Here is a 16,032-nt window from a genome sequence, read left to right as displayed (position 1 = left end):
TATTAGTATATTTAAAGATTCCCACATATCACACACCTTACGTATATTGTTTCGTTATATTGGCGGTAATTCGTTTCAAGATAATCACAAATCCGTCCTAATATTATAATCATGTTGTAAAATAATAATAATAAAAAAAACCAATATCACTTTAAACGATATTTATAATTCAGAACAATATTATACTGACCTCCTGAAGACATCTAAGAGAAATAAAGGAAAGAAAAGCTATAAATTAATGAAAAAAAAAAAAACAATGATTACTATGATGCAATTTACTACGGCCAAGAAATATATCTTCGATACATCGAAATAACAACCAGCGATTGCTATAAATTTACCAAAGTAAGCAACATTATTTAAAACATTTGCTAAGCATAACATGCATGTATTATAATAAAATGACGAAGCGTTTTTAAATGGAAATACTAAATTTAACAATTCAGAATCTCAATTAGGTCTTAGTTTTAGAACATTCTACAATTTTTATTCAATAAACACATCTTAGTTACAAATATAAATCACAGTTGATAAGTCTATTTGTATGTATTAAAACTTATAATTACAGTTTCGTCCTAGTGTTACATCATGTAGGATAGAGGGGACATTCTTTCGGCAGTATTATTTATGTTAGACCACCTCTAGAGCGTCCCGATGTTCTCAGCAAACAAATAATAAAGAACCTTAATTTTTAAAACAAACACTCGTTATAACGAAACATGAAGCTAGGATAAACAACAAATTTTATAAAATATCAAGAAAATCATAAATATAAGTGAACGTAACAAGGTGTATATAATTACTTAGTCTTTTCGTAAATCTCATTAACATAATCAAACTTTACGTCCGCGAGATAAAGGATCTGATTTCGCCCAAATTATTATTATCTTAATTAAAATCGCAACATCGTTGCAATTCTAGCTCGATTCATATTTCAATATTTTAATTGTTATGTGTCTACACATTGAAATACATTGGGATGGTAGCGAGAGAATTATGCGAGCCATTACAGAGGAGGCCTGATGTTATCTTAATATTTATATATAGATATATATAAAATTGTTACTGTTTATTACATGATATCGTTAAGCGATTTATCATTTCGTATAAAACCACATTCTTCGAGCATTCATAACTTTAATAGTATTTTTTTAGATCTCTCCGAAGTTTACATTAAAAGGGATCATTGTTAACGTTTGTTGGTGTAGGGACGATTTACAAATTGTATTGTTTCTCAACAATTTTTATAGCTAAGTGTCCCATTCTTTTGAGGTTCCGTTCGTAGAACTATAAAGGGGTACAGGTGGCTACATCCGTCGTACACCCTCCACGAATTTTTTCTTTTGTTTCCTTGCTAAGGATTAAGTATTTTTAGCTTTATTCCTTCTACATAGCGTTCATATATATATTTGCTTGATCTGTCTAAAAGATACATATGCTATGATCATTTCGAATGTTGCCAATCGACAGTCTTACCCTTTTCATTTAAAACTACAGCAAATATTATAATATATAATATATCAAAATAATGTTGTATGTAACAATTGAAATATAAAAGTTGTATTTAAGAACATTTTATAATAAGATAATAAATTTCCATGAGATTTTAGTAATATTGGCATCGCTCTTTTTAAACTCAGACCGCAATATCCTTTATGCGGAATCCTAGGTTTTTTTATTTGTTTAGTCTGAACGAGTTCAATCTGGTTTCAAGTTGCAGCGGAATATAATTTTAGTACTTCAAACACAAAGCATAAATATTTGTTGACCGATGGATTGTTATTGCGAATTAAGTCAATGGAGTAATGTTTAATGTTTATTTTTATATATAAATGAAATTATTTTCATTGTTTCAATATAATTCGTGTCTCGTTATGTTGGTAAGACATTTTTATAAGTTTACGTATTTCCAAAAAAAAATAATTTCGTACTGTAAGTGTCGGTGTCTGTGCTGTAATGCAAACGACAAAAACTCCTCTAGCAGTTGTTATTAATACTAGCTACACTTATATAAGATAATCACAAGCATCCAAAACGATGCGACGGATACCAAAACAGAACATTTGAATCATATTACTTGCATTGAATCGCATCGCAATCGTATTTTGATTATTTTGTCACAATATCCCATCAATATATCACAATGCTGAAGGCACTTATTTCTTATTACACCTAAACTATTCTAGGGATCAGTCATTGGAGTTAACATTGTAAAATTATTACTAGTTAATTTCTTAAAAATAGTCTTATAGTAAAAAATCTTATATAAAATTAAGTACGTTGTGTGTATAACATGGTAAAGGTGTTTCGAATGTCCCACTCGTCGTTTAGAACACGAGTCATGTTTCATCTTTATCGTTATTTTCATTCTTTGCTTTGGAAATTTTAGGTTTAACAGATCCTTCGTAATGCAGCGATACAATGGAATGTTTCTTACAGAACGCCCACCACCAACGGAACCCTGTCAGACCTATGAAAGCGAAGCCGGGGTCTCTGCCTTGTCTTAGTTTCTCAACAAAACTGAGAACTTCGGCCAGCGATTTCTTAGTACGTCTGTTGTAAGGTGAGACACTTGTTTCGCAACAGAAGTCCAACACGGCCCTCTCCTCGCTAGCTAAAAGCCCGGCGTCGTCTAAAACGGCCATTCTTTTAGATTTCCCAAGTATGTTATCGTACAGAGTCCCTTTAGGTATTCCATAGTGTGTGGCGGCCTGAGTGAATCTCATTTTCTGGGTAACGACAGCTTGTATAGCCTCTTGCAGTTGGCTCTGCGTCCACGTGGGTGCCTTCAGCTTGAGGGTATGACCATGGAATTCTGATCGAAAAATAAAAGCAACAACGCCACGTGTAAATATAATCTATCCATTATCTGCGCTAACAAAGTTGACAGAACGCAATGAATACGCTATCATTTAACGGGATACATTTGAATTTATCACAAGTTAAATATATCATTCAGTAAAACGTTGATATATATTTATTGATAATAAAACAAGCGGAGGAACAACATAATTATATATAATACATGCAATAAAGTTGTATCGTATACGCGTACCTTCCATATATTTAGAGAACTGTTATTTTAAACAATAATAAATTGTCTCGGTAAATAATAGCGGCAGCGTTCTCACGGTTTCACATTATCTTCTCTTCGAATATTTTACAATATTAACGCAGATGGAGATAGTTGTGATGCATAGTGCACAAAAAAAAAAAAAAATAGAAAATATAACAATGCGGTGTGCAATTATGATAATTACATGTTCACGCAATTGAGTTTACTCAAGTGTCTGATATATTAATATTATTTAACATTCTCTCTATCGCAGATTATACCTAAGCGGTGTGTTACAACACTACACGATGTTCATACTGGCGGAAAAAAAATAATAACATAAATTCAATGAGTAAATCAAATAGCGTGAATTTATTTAGCGTCTTTTTAACGGAACGAGCGCTGTAAAAACTATAACACATAAATAAAACTAATTGAACTGACCTGCGATCGAAGATGTGGAGGCGCCGAGCCAAGCGTGAGAATTCTCAAGCAGCTTTGCCTGTTAACAAACAGAACATTTCATTAATATAAAAGCGAAAAGTAGCTCTCGAGAATTAGTGCAAGAATCTCCGCACTATAATAAAAGTAAAAAAAAAAACACAAAAGTTATTACATATTTGCTAAAAAAAAAAAAAAAAATAACGTCGACAGCAAAACAGAGCGCCGTAGGTTTTAATATTTTCAGATTAACATTTAATATTTTCGTTGACGAGGCAAACCGCAAAGCATTTTTTAAACATGTCGACAATGACATTTTTGGTACGACGTGTCAGTGTCGTTTTAACAGGAGCAGCGACATCTTGTGGCAAATAATGACGCCACAGCAAACTCGTTAAATTTAAAGCTGATGCAAAACAAATATTAAACATTTAGAAATTATAAAGTCATTATCGTTAATTGTTCAAACGATTTTTTTATACAAAGCTAATGTAAACGTTCTCTTTAAATAGTCACAACAGCTTCATTGGTTACATTCCGTTACTTATTTAAAAAACCAACACATCTCCGTAACTTAAGCAAAAGCGGTAAGCAAAGAAAACGTCTCGTAGAAGGAAATCGGTAACAATAAAGTCATCGTTGGTATTTACATAGTTCAGTACATACTGCATAACATATATTATATTTAGGTACAAATGGTTTGGCTGTGTGTACCTAATAATATTATGGGCAAGTCGCTTGCGCGGCGCGTTCATAAATCTATTTTATCGTACGCGAGCAATAAATTTTATTTTGGGATCTTTAATTCTTTGTTATTGAATTGGATTTTAGTGTTTTATTCGGGTAAACAAACGGTACTTAGGGCACGTGCGAGCAGTAAACGCGACTAGTCGCGCGGCCCGGCGTCGCGCGTCAACTTAATGAAACATTTTATTTGTAGTTTCTATTGTTACTCATTTACAGCTGCCCATTACTCGGCGCTATTGTCTGCGTTAACAATTAAAACTTCTATAAAGTTTAGTTGCAGCCAGGCACAAAGAATGCCGCTCTTTGCGCAGGCGATATACTCTTTCAATGTAAATAAGCCGGCGCTAGAGCAACGGGCGCGGCCAATGCAGTAGCATTAGATAAAATGTCGATCGTAAACTTCCTGCTCGAGATCTTAGGTGTAAATTAATTTACCTTTCGATCGTTTCATCTTCCTTATAACTGCCCGGTGATATCAAAGTGCTCTTTGTCTGTACGTTTGTGTTAAGTGAGGATGGTCGTCTATTTTGTACGCATTATTGCTCTTTTTCATCTTTTTATTTTAAGCTGAATATCAATAAACGCGAAGGCATTTATTAAACATGAAAAATGTATTTAAGTAACATCCAAAATTTTTAATTTAACCGCTAACTATTATATTCTGTTACTTTTTAAGTTTGAGTACAAAAAAGTGGTTCTATTGGAACCGTCGTACAAGCGTAATTCATTAAAGACAGGTTAGATATAGTTCAAAGGGGAAAATGTAATTGTTACAAGTGCACGGAGATCAATTGATTTCAATTCCATTTAAAATGTCATCTAGATATTTCTATAAGTGCTCAGAAATAAAAAAGGTATTTCTTTTATTTGTATAAATATATATATATATATATATATATATATATATATATATATATATATATATATATATATATTATTTATTTATTTATTTCATATTAATATCAAGTTAAAAGTTTTGCGATCCTATAGAATATGATATATGTATGTCAATTTAATTTCTTTAATTGTACTTTTTATAGTTTGCATTAGAGCGGCGCCAGGCGTCACCCAGTCACCCCCTATTAATTGCCTGTCTAAAAATATCCTTTAATATATACACCCTGTATAATAACGGTATCAATGAACCCTAACGTACCTATATCAAGTGCAATCCAAAGGTGAAAACATAGTTAATTGATCATTTGGTAGACGTTTTGCTGTTCTGTCTTTTTTTATTATTTCATTACTGGTTCCAGGATCAGTTAGGATCATATATAATTATGCGTATCATGGCAGCAGTTGCCTTACTTGTTTCGTAGAAGCCATGATAATGGTGTTAAGGTATTTTTATAGTTCCAACTGGATTAATATTTAAAATTTTTATAAGAACACAACAACAGGCATGTTGAATCTTATTTTACAATAACGAATAATATACTAAGGCTCATTACGGACGGAGCGCGTGAAGGTGTACAAAAATAAAGCGTAATGAGTTACACGCCAGTTATTATTTTATCCCATTTCAACGTACACTGCGAACACAGTAATACACTTCCGTATTACGCAATTACCGTGGATCGTGGCATCCCTAAATTAATGTTAGCCTTTATGTGGAAATAGAAATGGGAATGTATTATAATTTTCTAAATTGTACGTAAATATTATCTACATAGATATACATGGTTATAATTAAAGTTATTTTAAGCATGACTCTGTTGATACAGCGTAGGTAATATATTAATGTTAAAAAATTTTATTATAAAGAATTGATGGGTGAATATATAGCAAAAAAATAATGCGATTACTGTTTGCCGGCAGAAAGCTTCAGGCGTCGTTATAGCGTTGTATTAAAATAGAGCCTGAGATATTATTTACATAGTAAGAAACAAAACGACGTATTTATAATTATATTATTTTAAAAACAAGATCCGTTAAGACGAGATAATTGTCTGTCACAAGAAACGAGATAAATTGAAAAGAAAATAAAAATTACTGAAAATATTTAATTATTTTCAGGAATCATTTTATCATAGACAGTACCAGAATTCGATGTTGGTTGCCGGATATAGGCTTTGAATTTTAAATATAATTTTATTTGAAAATACCTAAAACATATAATTAATGTAATGTTATTTCTTAAACGACGTAAACATACGTTATAAATACATTCATTTAATACATATGCAATAGCCAATAATTTGAAAAAATGCCAATAATTTGACAAAAGATCAGACTGAATTTAAATAAATTTCATTATTTGAATTTTAGAACGAGTGTTTATTATAAGAGGGACGATATAAGAGGATGCTAAAGTGAAATAAATAAGATAAGTATTTGAAATATGTATAGCATGTCAAAAAAATTGTAACGCGTACAACGAAAATACGAAATGGCACACCAGCAAGGGTAAGTGATAAAAACTCAAGGATTATTATTGATTTCAATTTGTTGGAGCACTTGAGCTGTTTCCACGTTAATACGGCGATTCATTTATGTTACGAAGAATAGGGGGGATTTGCTGCGAAGGATAAAACTAATCACACATCCTATCTGAGGGGATAAGCCTGCGGGCACGGTGGACTCGGGCAGCGATTATATTATTTGCTATTTGTCTATTGAAACGATTGTAATGCAATGTAATGAATTTATACTATAGTTTTTATGGAAGATCTCAAGCAAGTGTTCCATTGTGTGTTTATACGCGGTTCGAGCGCGATGACATATATAGTCCGCTAGTTCAGCATCGGAGCTGGGTTGTCCGCTTCTCTTATCAGTGTGATAGGAGCTTGTACCGTTTCTGCATTATCCATTTCCACATTACTGTCTTTTTGTTCTCCGTTTGATTGTGTAAGCGTGCGTCGATGTGGTATCCAACGGTTATTTTTTTTCTATAGCGCTTTCACTTGAAATGGCTTCAGTCAATTGTGAAATATGTTGCTCTTATTGTTTCTGAAGAACAATAACTGCCTTCATTTTATATGTTTACAGTGACTAAAGGCTTGATAGGCACTTTTCTATTCCACCCTCCTATCTTCCATTGTTATTACTGTTTCTAGTACTGTGTTTATGTGGAACACGTACCATTCATTAGCATTTTGATATTTAATTGTCTTTATTGTCAATCCAAAGGTTATGTTAAATAAACAACATCACCCCGTAGAATATTAAAACAGTGATAAGCAGTTTCGTTACTATTATATTATAAAAATAAATATTATGAGCTGACATTGTTTTCAGCGTCTCTAAATAAAATTCGAGTTTTCCTCAAAAGTCTAATTTAAAAATAAACAATTTCGAAATATAACCGTAATTTAAAATTTAAAATAAAACAGCATATTTAAATTTGTATTTTATGAAATATGTAAAGAAGGGTATTGTAATATTTTCGAACCATACATATTGCATTACCCGTGTATCGCACGAAGGTACTTTTTTTTTAATTTAAAAATTATTACGAATATCTAAAGAAGCAACAGCGTGCGGTGAAAACAAGTCGCCTTTTAAACGATTTACCAACGACTTATGTAAATTGAAATAAACGGCGCGTTAAATTACTTACTTAGCACACGCATATTTGAGGTTCCGAGGCTGACCTAACATCGAATGTATTTCCATGTAGGTACATGGGAGTTGTATCATACAATTTTTATATCACGTTCAATTTAATCTAAACGTCGTATTTAACTTATTGATTTTCTCCTGTAGCTGTAAATTTGAGGCTATCATAATAACACTGAGCAATGTAACAAACATGTCTCTCTTTGTTCGTTGCGGGGGCGCGATACAAGTACAGTTTACAGAACAACATCCAGTTAACAAGAAAGTTTTAATTCTTCGCATTAATTACAGCGCCTGTCGTATCTACAAAGTCAAATATTAGTAAGCGTAGGTACTTATGCAAAACGAGTGTGATTTTATTTGACTTCGGCGTAGTTTCGGCGCTGGTGACGATGTAAGCAAGACAAACATGTTAATTATCACCCCACAGTTCCCTAACCCCCCTCCCCCTACAGCCGCTCCAGGCCCCCCCAATACCCCCACGACCCCCTCACACACCGCTCACCCTCCCCCCACCCCCCCGCGACATCCCCAACGACTCCCTAACACTCCCAATTATTACAACAGCGACCGGGCGCAAGGACTGAATTATTTACAGCGAACTTTGTCGATCATTTATTTTTAATTTTAAAAGACTTATACGTTCGTAGAAATTAAAACAGTAATATATTATTCATCGGTAAGGTTGGTGCAGGTATGTGGATAGAGCAAGCTGAATAAGTAATGTACAAGAGCTGTATTATGTCCCTTATCAAATATTTATACGGCGCTCTTTATTTTGGCAGGTTTATGAGTAAACTTGCTAGTACGTACTTATTAAAACATTTTATAATTTCGGTTTTTATTCATATCATACTAGCAGCAAAGAACGTGAACTGTTCAATACTGAAAGGAAAAAAACATTCTTTCAGAAATCCATTTCAGAGATCGTCCTCTAAAAGGTGTGTTCCACACGGAACTGATTGCTAGCATCAAACCGTTTATTATGCACGGCCACAAGCAGCGTGGTGGAGTGAAATCGCAGTGGCCAATTTGTTCATAATTCTCCTGAGATTCGAGCGTCAGTGATTTACCTTTAGTCACATCGGATAGACGAAATAGCTAAATAAAATACACATGTTACATCAGTTAAATATGTCGAAATATTACACTTCTATCCGGAACCCGTCCTGTTCACCGTGTTGTAATTTTTCCTTCCTCAAACCATAAAAAGCTCAAATCGATTTGTCTGTTTGCTAATACACTAAGTTTATTAAGTGCAATATCAATTAATAAAATGAGCGGGAATATGTTGAATACTGAGAATACGTATGAGGCTTATTCATTAATGTTACATATTATATTACAAATCGAGTTATTATAGGCGTAAAGAAAGCGAACTCTTATTTTATCTTCTTTGAAGTCAAGTACAAAGCGGAACTTTTATATAATATGTTGTAATTTTTTTTTATAACCACACTGTTTAACTGTTCGCTAGTTTATTCCGTGACCGTAATCGTCCTAGCGTCACTTCCAACTTTGTTATCTATAACAAGTAATTAATTTATTTGTTTATCATAATAAATTAAAAACCTAACGCTTAAGCAATGGTTTATTTCAATATTTTTTCTGTGTTAGGTATCACTCCATTGCACCATGACCATAGCAGGAACCGGTAATAGTTGGTACATATAAATTAGTTCATCCAATAGATTGCTTACTTCAACGAGGTCCAGTTATTACGCGGCTTAATTATTCCCGGAGTTAACAGAATTAATCGAACAGAAATTCTTGATAAATTTAATATAGTATAGCAGAGACAATCAAAAATACAATGTACGGTAGTTAATTAAACTTCGATATAGATAATACGTGAAACGTTATAAAAATTAAATGCTTTCATGAAGTTGACAAATTACAAACTTCCCGTCATAATTCGAATCGAAATAGGAGCAAGTATGTGAAATATGAGGTTAAGAATTTTTAATAAAGGTATATTAGTTTTTACACACAGCGCAGTATCTGTATTAAAATAGCTGTGACTCACGGCCGCGTATAATACAACAAATTAAATGATAACACAATTACCAACATCTACGTATATCTAGTAGCAGACGAGAAAATTTTCACCCGCATCTGTTTATAATTAATTTAGAACATTAATACTGCATTTTACGACTCAATGTCTATTGTTTTGTTTTCATATATACGCTTTGAACGTAACGCGTATGTTATGTTGAATTAAAATCGGCGATTTGTTATTCCTATGTTTCTTCGAGAAAATGGCGGACGAGCTCATCACGCCAACCTTAATATAATGTAAACAATCGATTATAATTACATAATATGTTATGTTCAGATGCAATAGATTCAGAGTAAATATAATTTGGGTACAATTAACTCCCTTAAAAATTTTTTTAGGACTTTCTTTGGGTTATAACGCATAGGTCTGGCATATTGGTAGCTCAAATTATGGCAAAAAATCAAATAAAAAATTCTTAAATACTTTTACGGCGTTCCGCTTACCGGAAAAGTTTTGCAATACGTTACAAGCTTTCAAAACGCGGACTTCTTTGAACGATTCCGTAAAACGTTCGGGTGTTTGTAGTTTACTAAAAATTACACACAAATTGAATAAAAAAACATAGTTTGAAGCTACGATTCTCATATCATTATCGCTAAAGGCCTTGCTAATTGTTTTTGCAGATTCTAACAAGTTGTCAGCGTTTAATGCGAGCTGTCCTTCAAAACGTAATTGGAAGGGGTAAGAATAAAAATAGAATTAAAAAGTGAACAACAGAACGCGCTAAAGTTTAAGCGGCAACTAATTAAAAAACAAAACGAAAAAGAAGCGCTCTTCAACGCGGGGAAACTGGCTTTCCCGAATTAAACTCTTTCTTTTTCGCACGCTTTCCCTTTCGTCCAGTTAATGAGGGTTAAGGACCTTCGTATGTTTTGAGGTCATTTTGTACTATTTAGAAATCCATTTGTCTGTTGTGACGTCCGCGACCGGTCAAAGTTAGACATGGTGGCCCTGACGAACGTGAACGAGTGAACGTAATTGACTTTTTGATCTAAAGCTCGGATAGTTTAGAAATATACTCAATTAAATACCTACTTTTTCGTTATAACACAATCTTTATTAATATCAAGTAACTATAAATGAAGTACTATAGTATTTACAGTGCACCAAAGATGAATTTTGATGTTATATTGCGAGTTACTTAATCTAATATTTGACGAAAATTACAGACAGGAAAGCATCAACGACGAAATTTTTTGTCCGAACATCTCGCATAATATCGTATATATTGTTTTGAAAAGACGTTATACATGTGATATTTATAAAGTTACTACGTCTTCGGTTTTTCAACAAAAACAAAGAATCAAATTTTTCTCTCCAAATCGGGAATTCAAACGTTTTGCCGAAGCTGATGCAGCTTCTCAGAATGTCGTAGGTATCTGTTGAGATGAAAAATAAATGTCTCCTAAAACAGACAATGAAACTGAGAATTTGGAAAAAATCAATTATATTACAGGCGTGTTTCAAAAAATATCAACTATAGAGCATGCATTTCTTGTTAAATCTCCCAGTCGCTTTTGGGTAATATATCTGTAATGTCATCGCCGAGGCAAATACGTTACAATGTATCTTTGAACCTTATGTAACCAGATTACTTAATTGTATTAATAAGCCATTGAATATACTAAAATATATAATAAGTTTAAATGTTTGAGGGTCATTATTTTAACTATTTTCATAACAAGCTTTCGTTCAATAACTGATAAGTCAGAAATTTGAGACCTAGACGTGCACAAAGTGATAAGAGACGAAATTGAGTGATAATGTTTGTATGAGTCTGCGTATTTGATCATATCTAACACACATACTCAACACACACACACACACATATTCATATAATGAAGGAAATATGCGAAAATAGTGCAGTGTTCATTATGGGTAACTTTAACGTTCTATTTTAATTAATGCTTTCCATAAAAATTGTATTTCAAACAAAATTTCCGAAGCCAAACAGATAGTTCACGATGACAATAATAATGTGTAAAAAGTCTATTTTAGTTTGTGAATGGTATAGAAAAGGAATGTGCCAATGTGCTGACGCCGCGACCGTCTCAACAATACCCTCTTGTTTACACTTCGGCCTACTTCCTTTGAACGCGCATGTGGGCCCGAGGAAACGTGGAGTAAACAGAACTTTCTCGTAATGTTTAATTAAATTAATCAGTCGGTTGATTAGTCGATGGTCCGGCGGTAAACACGACCGCTTTGATCTCTATTCACAATTGTTATACGGCGCCGGTACGTTCCGCAACGGGACAAAACTTATTAATTGTATTTATATATTTTTTTGTTACTCCGTATGGAACGCCTTTGTTGAGAAACGTTTGTTAAACAAACTTAGTTTGTTATTGGATCGGATGTAGATCGTAATTAGGTTATATTCGATTCAAAAAAAGAAAAAATAAAGAAAGCAGAATGTAATTAGATTAACACCTAAAACATAAACCGATTTTATATGAAATCGTAATGTTCACATCGATATATGTGTATTATTCAGTGAGCAAACGACTCGAGACTAGAGTCTTTGGCGGTTTAGCGGCTCTTTTGTAAGACACCGCTAAGAACAGCTGTTTTGTTTAGCTAAAACATAATACTCATTGTAGATTGCGTGCGGCCGACTGACTTGGCGCCTCGGATCTTTAGTGTCCGCTAATTATAAATTTTGTTTAACATATAACTGCTGGACGGCGTGAACAACGCACTGAAAACATTAATTTGAGATGAATGCCCCACTTGATGAAATTCTTTTCATGTCTTCTTATTTATAAATCATTACTTGTCTGCTTGCCCGGTGATATAAGACGAATAACATTTTTTTAAACTCCCAAACGGTTGTTTTTCTGATCTAGTTGATATTTTAATGTATCAAAATCAAAAGAATATAATATACTATGTTGCGACCGTTAAGTGTAACGTGCAATGAGGAAGGTATAATTTAAATCCTCACAAATTACAAAGGTATTAGCTTACAAAGAAATAAAAAAGTGGATCTGATTATAGCTAAGTACAAATGTTAGTACGATAACGTGAATTAGCATTCACCATAACGTTTCTTAAAAAACAAAACAAAAAAAAAATACTAGGAACAGGAAATGTTAAAAGAAAATGGTATGTACGTATGCAATACCACTGTAATGTGGTTTGTTGCATATTAGTTGTATTTATAAATCATTTGTGAAACCTTCCCTCCATTTCCAAAACAAGGTAACAGAACGCAATCTAATTCCCTGACCCGGTGGTTTCAATCAGTCTACTGATTGATCAAAATTTCAACGGAAAATGACTGGGCAGTAGCTAACGAGTCCGCATCCCAGTGTGCGAATCAATGCACGCTTTACAAATAAGACTAAGCAGTATAATACAATATCATTTTCAACTGGGATTTTGAAACGCTTAGGATCGAATAAAGTGGCTCAAAATAACGTTATTACGTTGAAGATCGAACAACGTTTGCAATGTCCAATTATTGTCTGAAAATCCTACGAGATGGTGTCGTAAAGTAAGTTATATTTTTCGCTTATGAAAATGACATCTCTCTTCAGCAGTACGTTATTAGTCAACTACCTGATATTCCATACAATTAGAAAATACACAAAATTTTATGTAACCTCAATAAATTTATGTAGAGCAGTTTGTATTTACAAGAATTCAAGAATAGTTCGTTCAAAGTAATAAGACATTACAATTCACAAAAATACTCTATAGCCTTGGATGTGTATGAATAATCTATTTTTTCCACGAGTATGATTTTTCCGTCCCGGCACAACGCGTTCGAAAGATGTTCGAAGACATTAGTGAATTCATCCTCCTTGGGTGGTTGCACACCATTATACTCCTAACAGAGACCAGCCGCCTGTGAAATTGCCGAGATACGACAAAAATTTTAAAGATACCTGCCGAGTAACAATAGGTCGTATTTGCGTAAGTGGACGTCTTATAAACACCGACTTAGAAGCTCCACTTGATTGTTATTTAACTTCGCATCAAAGAGCTTTAGTGTCTCTCCTCATCTTAGTGTAGAGGGAATACAACACGACACCGACCCAAGCTCCCACCGAGCTATCTTATTCGCTTTGTAAAATCTCTTGACAAATGATGCGACTTAAAACTCTTTTAGTGTTACTTTTAATCTAAGATTTAATAAAATAAATAGTGTATGTACCACATTTATTACGAAATACTTAAAGTTTAATTTAGAAAACTCACATGTAGTACCAATATGGAAACAGGACATGTTATGCCCGGAGAAACATTTCCCGTAGAAGCTATTTCAGATGTTAACCGATTTCAATTTTCATAGCTAGGATCGGAAAAGTTCAAACAAAAAACAATACATTGTTTGGGGATGGACTGCACGTTTATTACAAAAAGGTAGCTTCAGACATGTCTGGCCAATAGTAGGTTTTAATAGGATGAGGGATGATTTGAAATTGTGAGTCATAGTTGTTATATTATAAAAATATTCAATGGAACAAAAAAAATATTGATTGATCATTACAATTTAAAAACCTGCGTTTTCATGCATTTTTCAAAAGCAGTTCAACACCTTTCATATAGACTATTAATTGTTGCTTAGCAACTAATGGCTACATGTTACCTATAAAGTCGATTTTAATATACATGAACCAATCCTCTACTTCCACAAACTAAATAAACACTACGCGATCAATCATATTTTTAAAATGAAACCTTTATAACTTGAATTAAAAAAACCCTATGTATATTACAAAATTTAATGATTTCGCTTAAATATATGACTATGGTCAATAAAATTGTCATATTAAAAAGACGAATCAGTAAATGCAAACATAAGAGAGATTACAAAACCAGAAAGCTCGTTCAGTGAACAATGACAACGTTACATAATGTCGAGGTTAATATGAAGGGTGTAAAAAAACGACTACAATATAAAAGGGCTAGCAAATAAGTAGACGGTAGCAAGCGAGATATTTGCCTCAGTTTGCATAAAATGCTTTAAAAGTGGAGCGAAGGACCGCTGAAGGCACGTACACTCGTCCGGACAAGTGCAATAAAACTTGTAAAAATGCAAAAGCGCTAATAAAGTTCTCTGTTATTCGAATCTTTAAGTGGGATTTATGTTTGTGAGTGTACTTGCGCGGTTTTTGTATTGGAGGTCAAAATATGTGCCACTTAATATTGTCACAGAATCGTTCTTATTCATACTATTGTTGATATATGAATATAACAAAATAGTATGTTCATGTGGAAAAGTAGAATTCTTATTCTCATTAATTGTAAGCCGAGTCGATGTGAGTTATTTTGTCTACGATTGTACATTCTAAAGATATTTAACGCTTTTCCCATTACAATAGCAAAAGCAATCGTTGGTATTATGTACTGTATGCATAAAATGGACTTCGCGATGCGATCAAATATGAGATATGGCTTGCAAACAGTTAAATTCTCAGCAACGTTTCCTTTTACAAAATTGTTATGACCCCACAAATTACCATATAACTTAATTGCTGTATAACAAACTATACAACTGACGCGCCATTCTTTTTACATGCTGTAAGCTATTTCCTCCTGGAATTCATATTACAATATCGTTTTAAAATTGTCTAGAGTTATGTAATATTTAAACTGTATCGATTTGATTCACTTTATTTAAAAAATCGTATATAATGTAATAAATCATGATATAGTCCGAGTGTCGAAAGCATTCATGTACTATAAATCAATGGGCATCATTTACTGACAAGTAACATACAGTTTAGAAAGAGCGACTATAATGACAATGTGCCTACCGTACGTCATAAAGATACGCGAGGATGTAAAGAAATCAGAAATGACCGCACGGTTAACAATTTCGATACAATAAATGCTACTGAACAAAGAAAGTTTCGATCACGAAAGCATCATCTACATGATATTCGTGCGCAGGAGCTTCACGAACAGTAGTCGTGTTCGAGACCGCCCGCTGGGTTGACGCATTGTTTACCCGGTATTAAATACTATTTAAACATACGATACATATGTATTGATTACTTAAATTTATATAATTCATATATATATTTGAATACAGAATGTTTATAACTAAATTTATCATTACCCGTGATAACATATTTGATGAAAATATCGCATGACATATAAACGTTATATAAAAACCACTCCCAACAACATATAATACATAATCCTTTCTAGGTCG

The 16,032-nt window shown here is 33.2% G+C and overlaps 1 protein-coding gene across 4 annotated transcripts in view; it reads right to left on the bottom strand.

The window, feature by feature from the left end:
• Positions 1 to 16,032, bottom strand: part of LOC116777980 (protein bric-a-brac 1-like) — a 139,555-nt gene that overhangs the window by 7,311 nt on the left and 116,212 nt on the right. For 3 of the 4 annotated variants that reach the window (XM_061526185.1, XM_032671808.2, XM_061526187.1), the window contains exon 2: positions 3,500 to 3,557. In XM_061526185.1, the coding sequence (XP_061382169.1) occupies positions 3,500 to 3,557 (58 nt within the window). Of the gene's footprint in view, positions 2,816 to 3,499; positions 3,558 to 16,032 lie in introns of all 4 variants that reach the window. The other variant, XM_061526188.1, reaches the window with a different exon arrangement.

This window comes from Danaus plexippus, chromosome Z, assembly GCF_018135715.1.
Source record: "Danaus plexippus chromosome Z, MEX_DaPlex, whole genome shotgun sequence".
Classification (NCBI taxonomy): Eukaryota; Metazoa; Arthropoda; class Insecta; order Lepidoptera; family Nymphalidae; genus Danaus; species Danaus plexippus.
The sequence above is the reverse complement of the archived record's forward strand: the minus strand, read 5'-3'. Positions and strand labels throughout refer to the sequence as shown.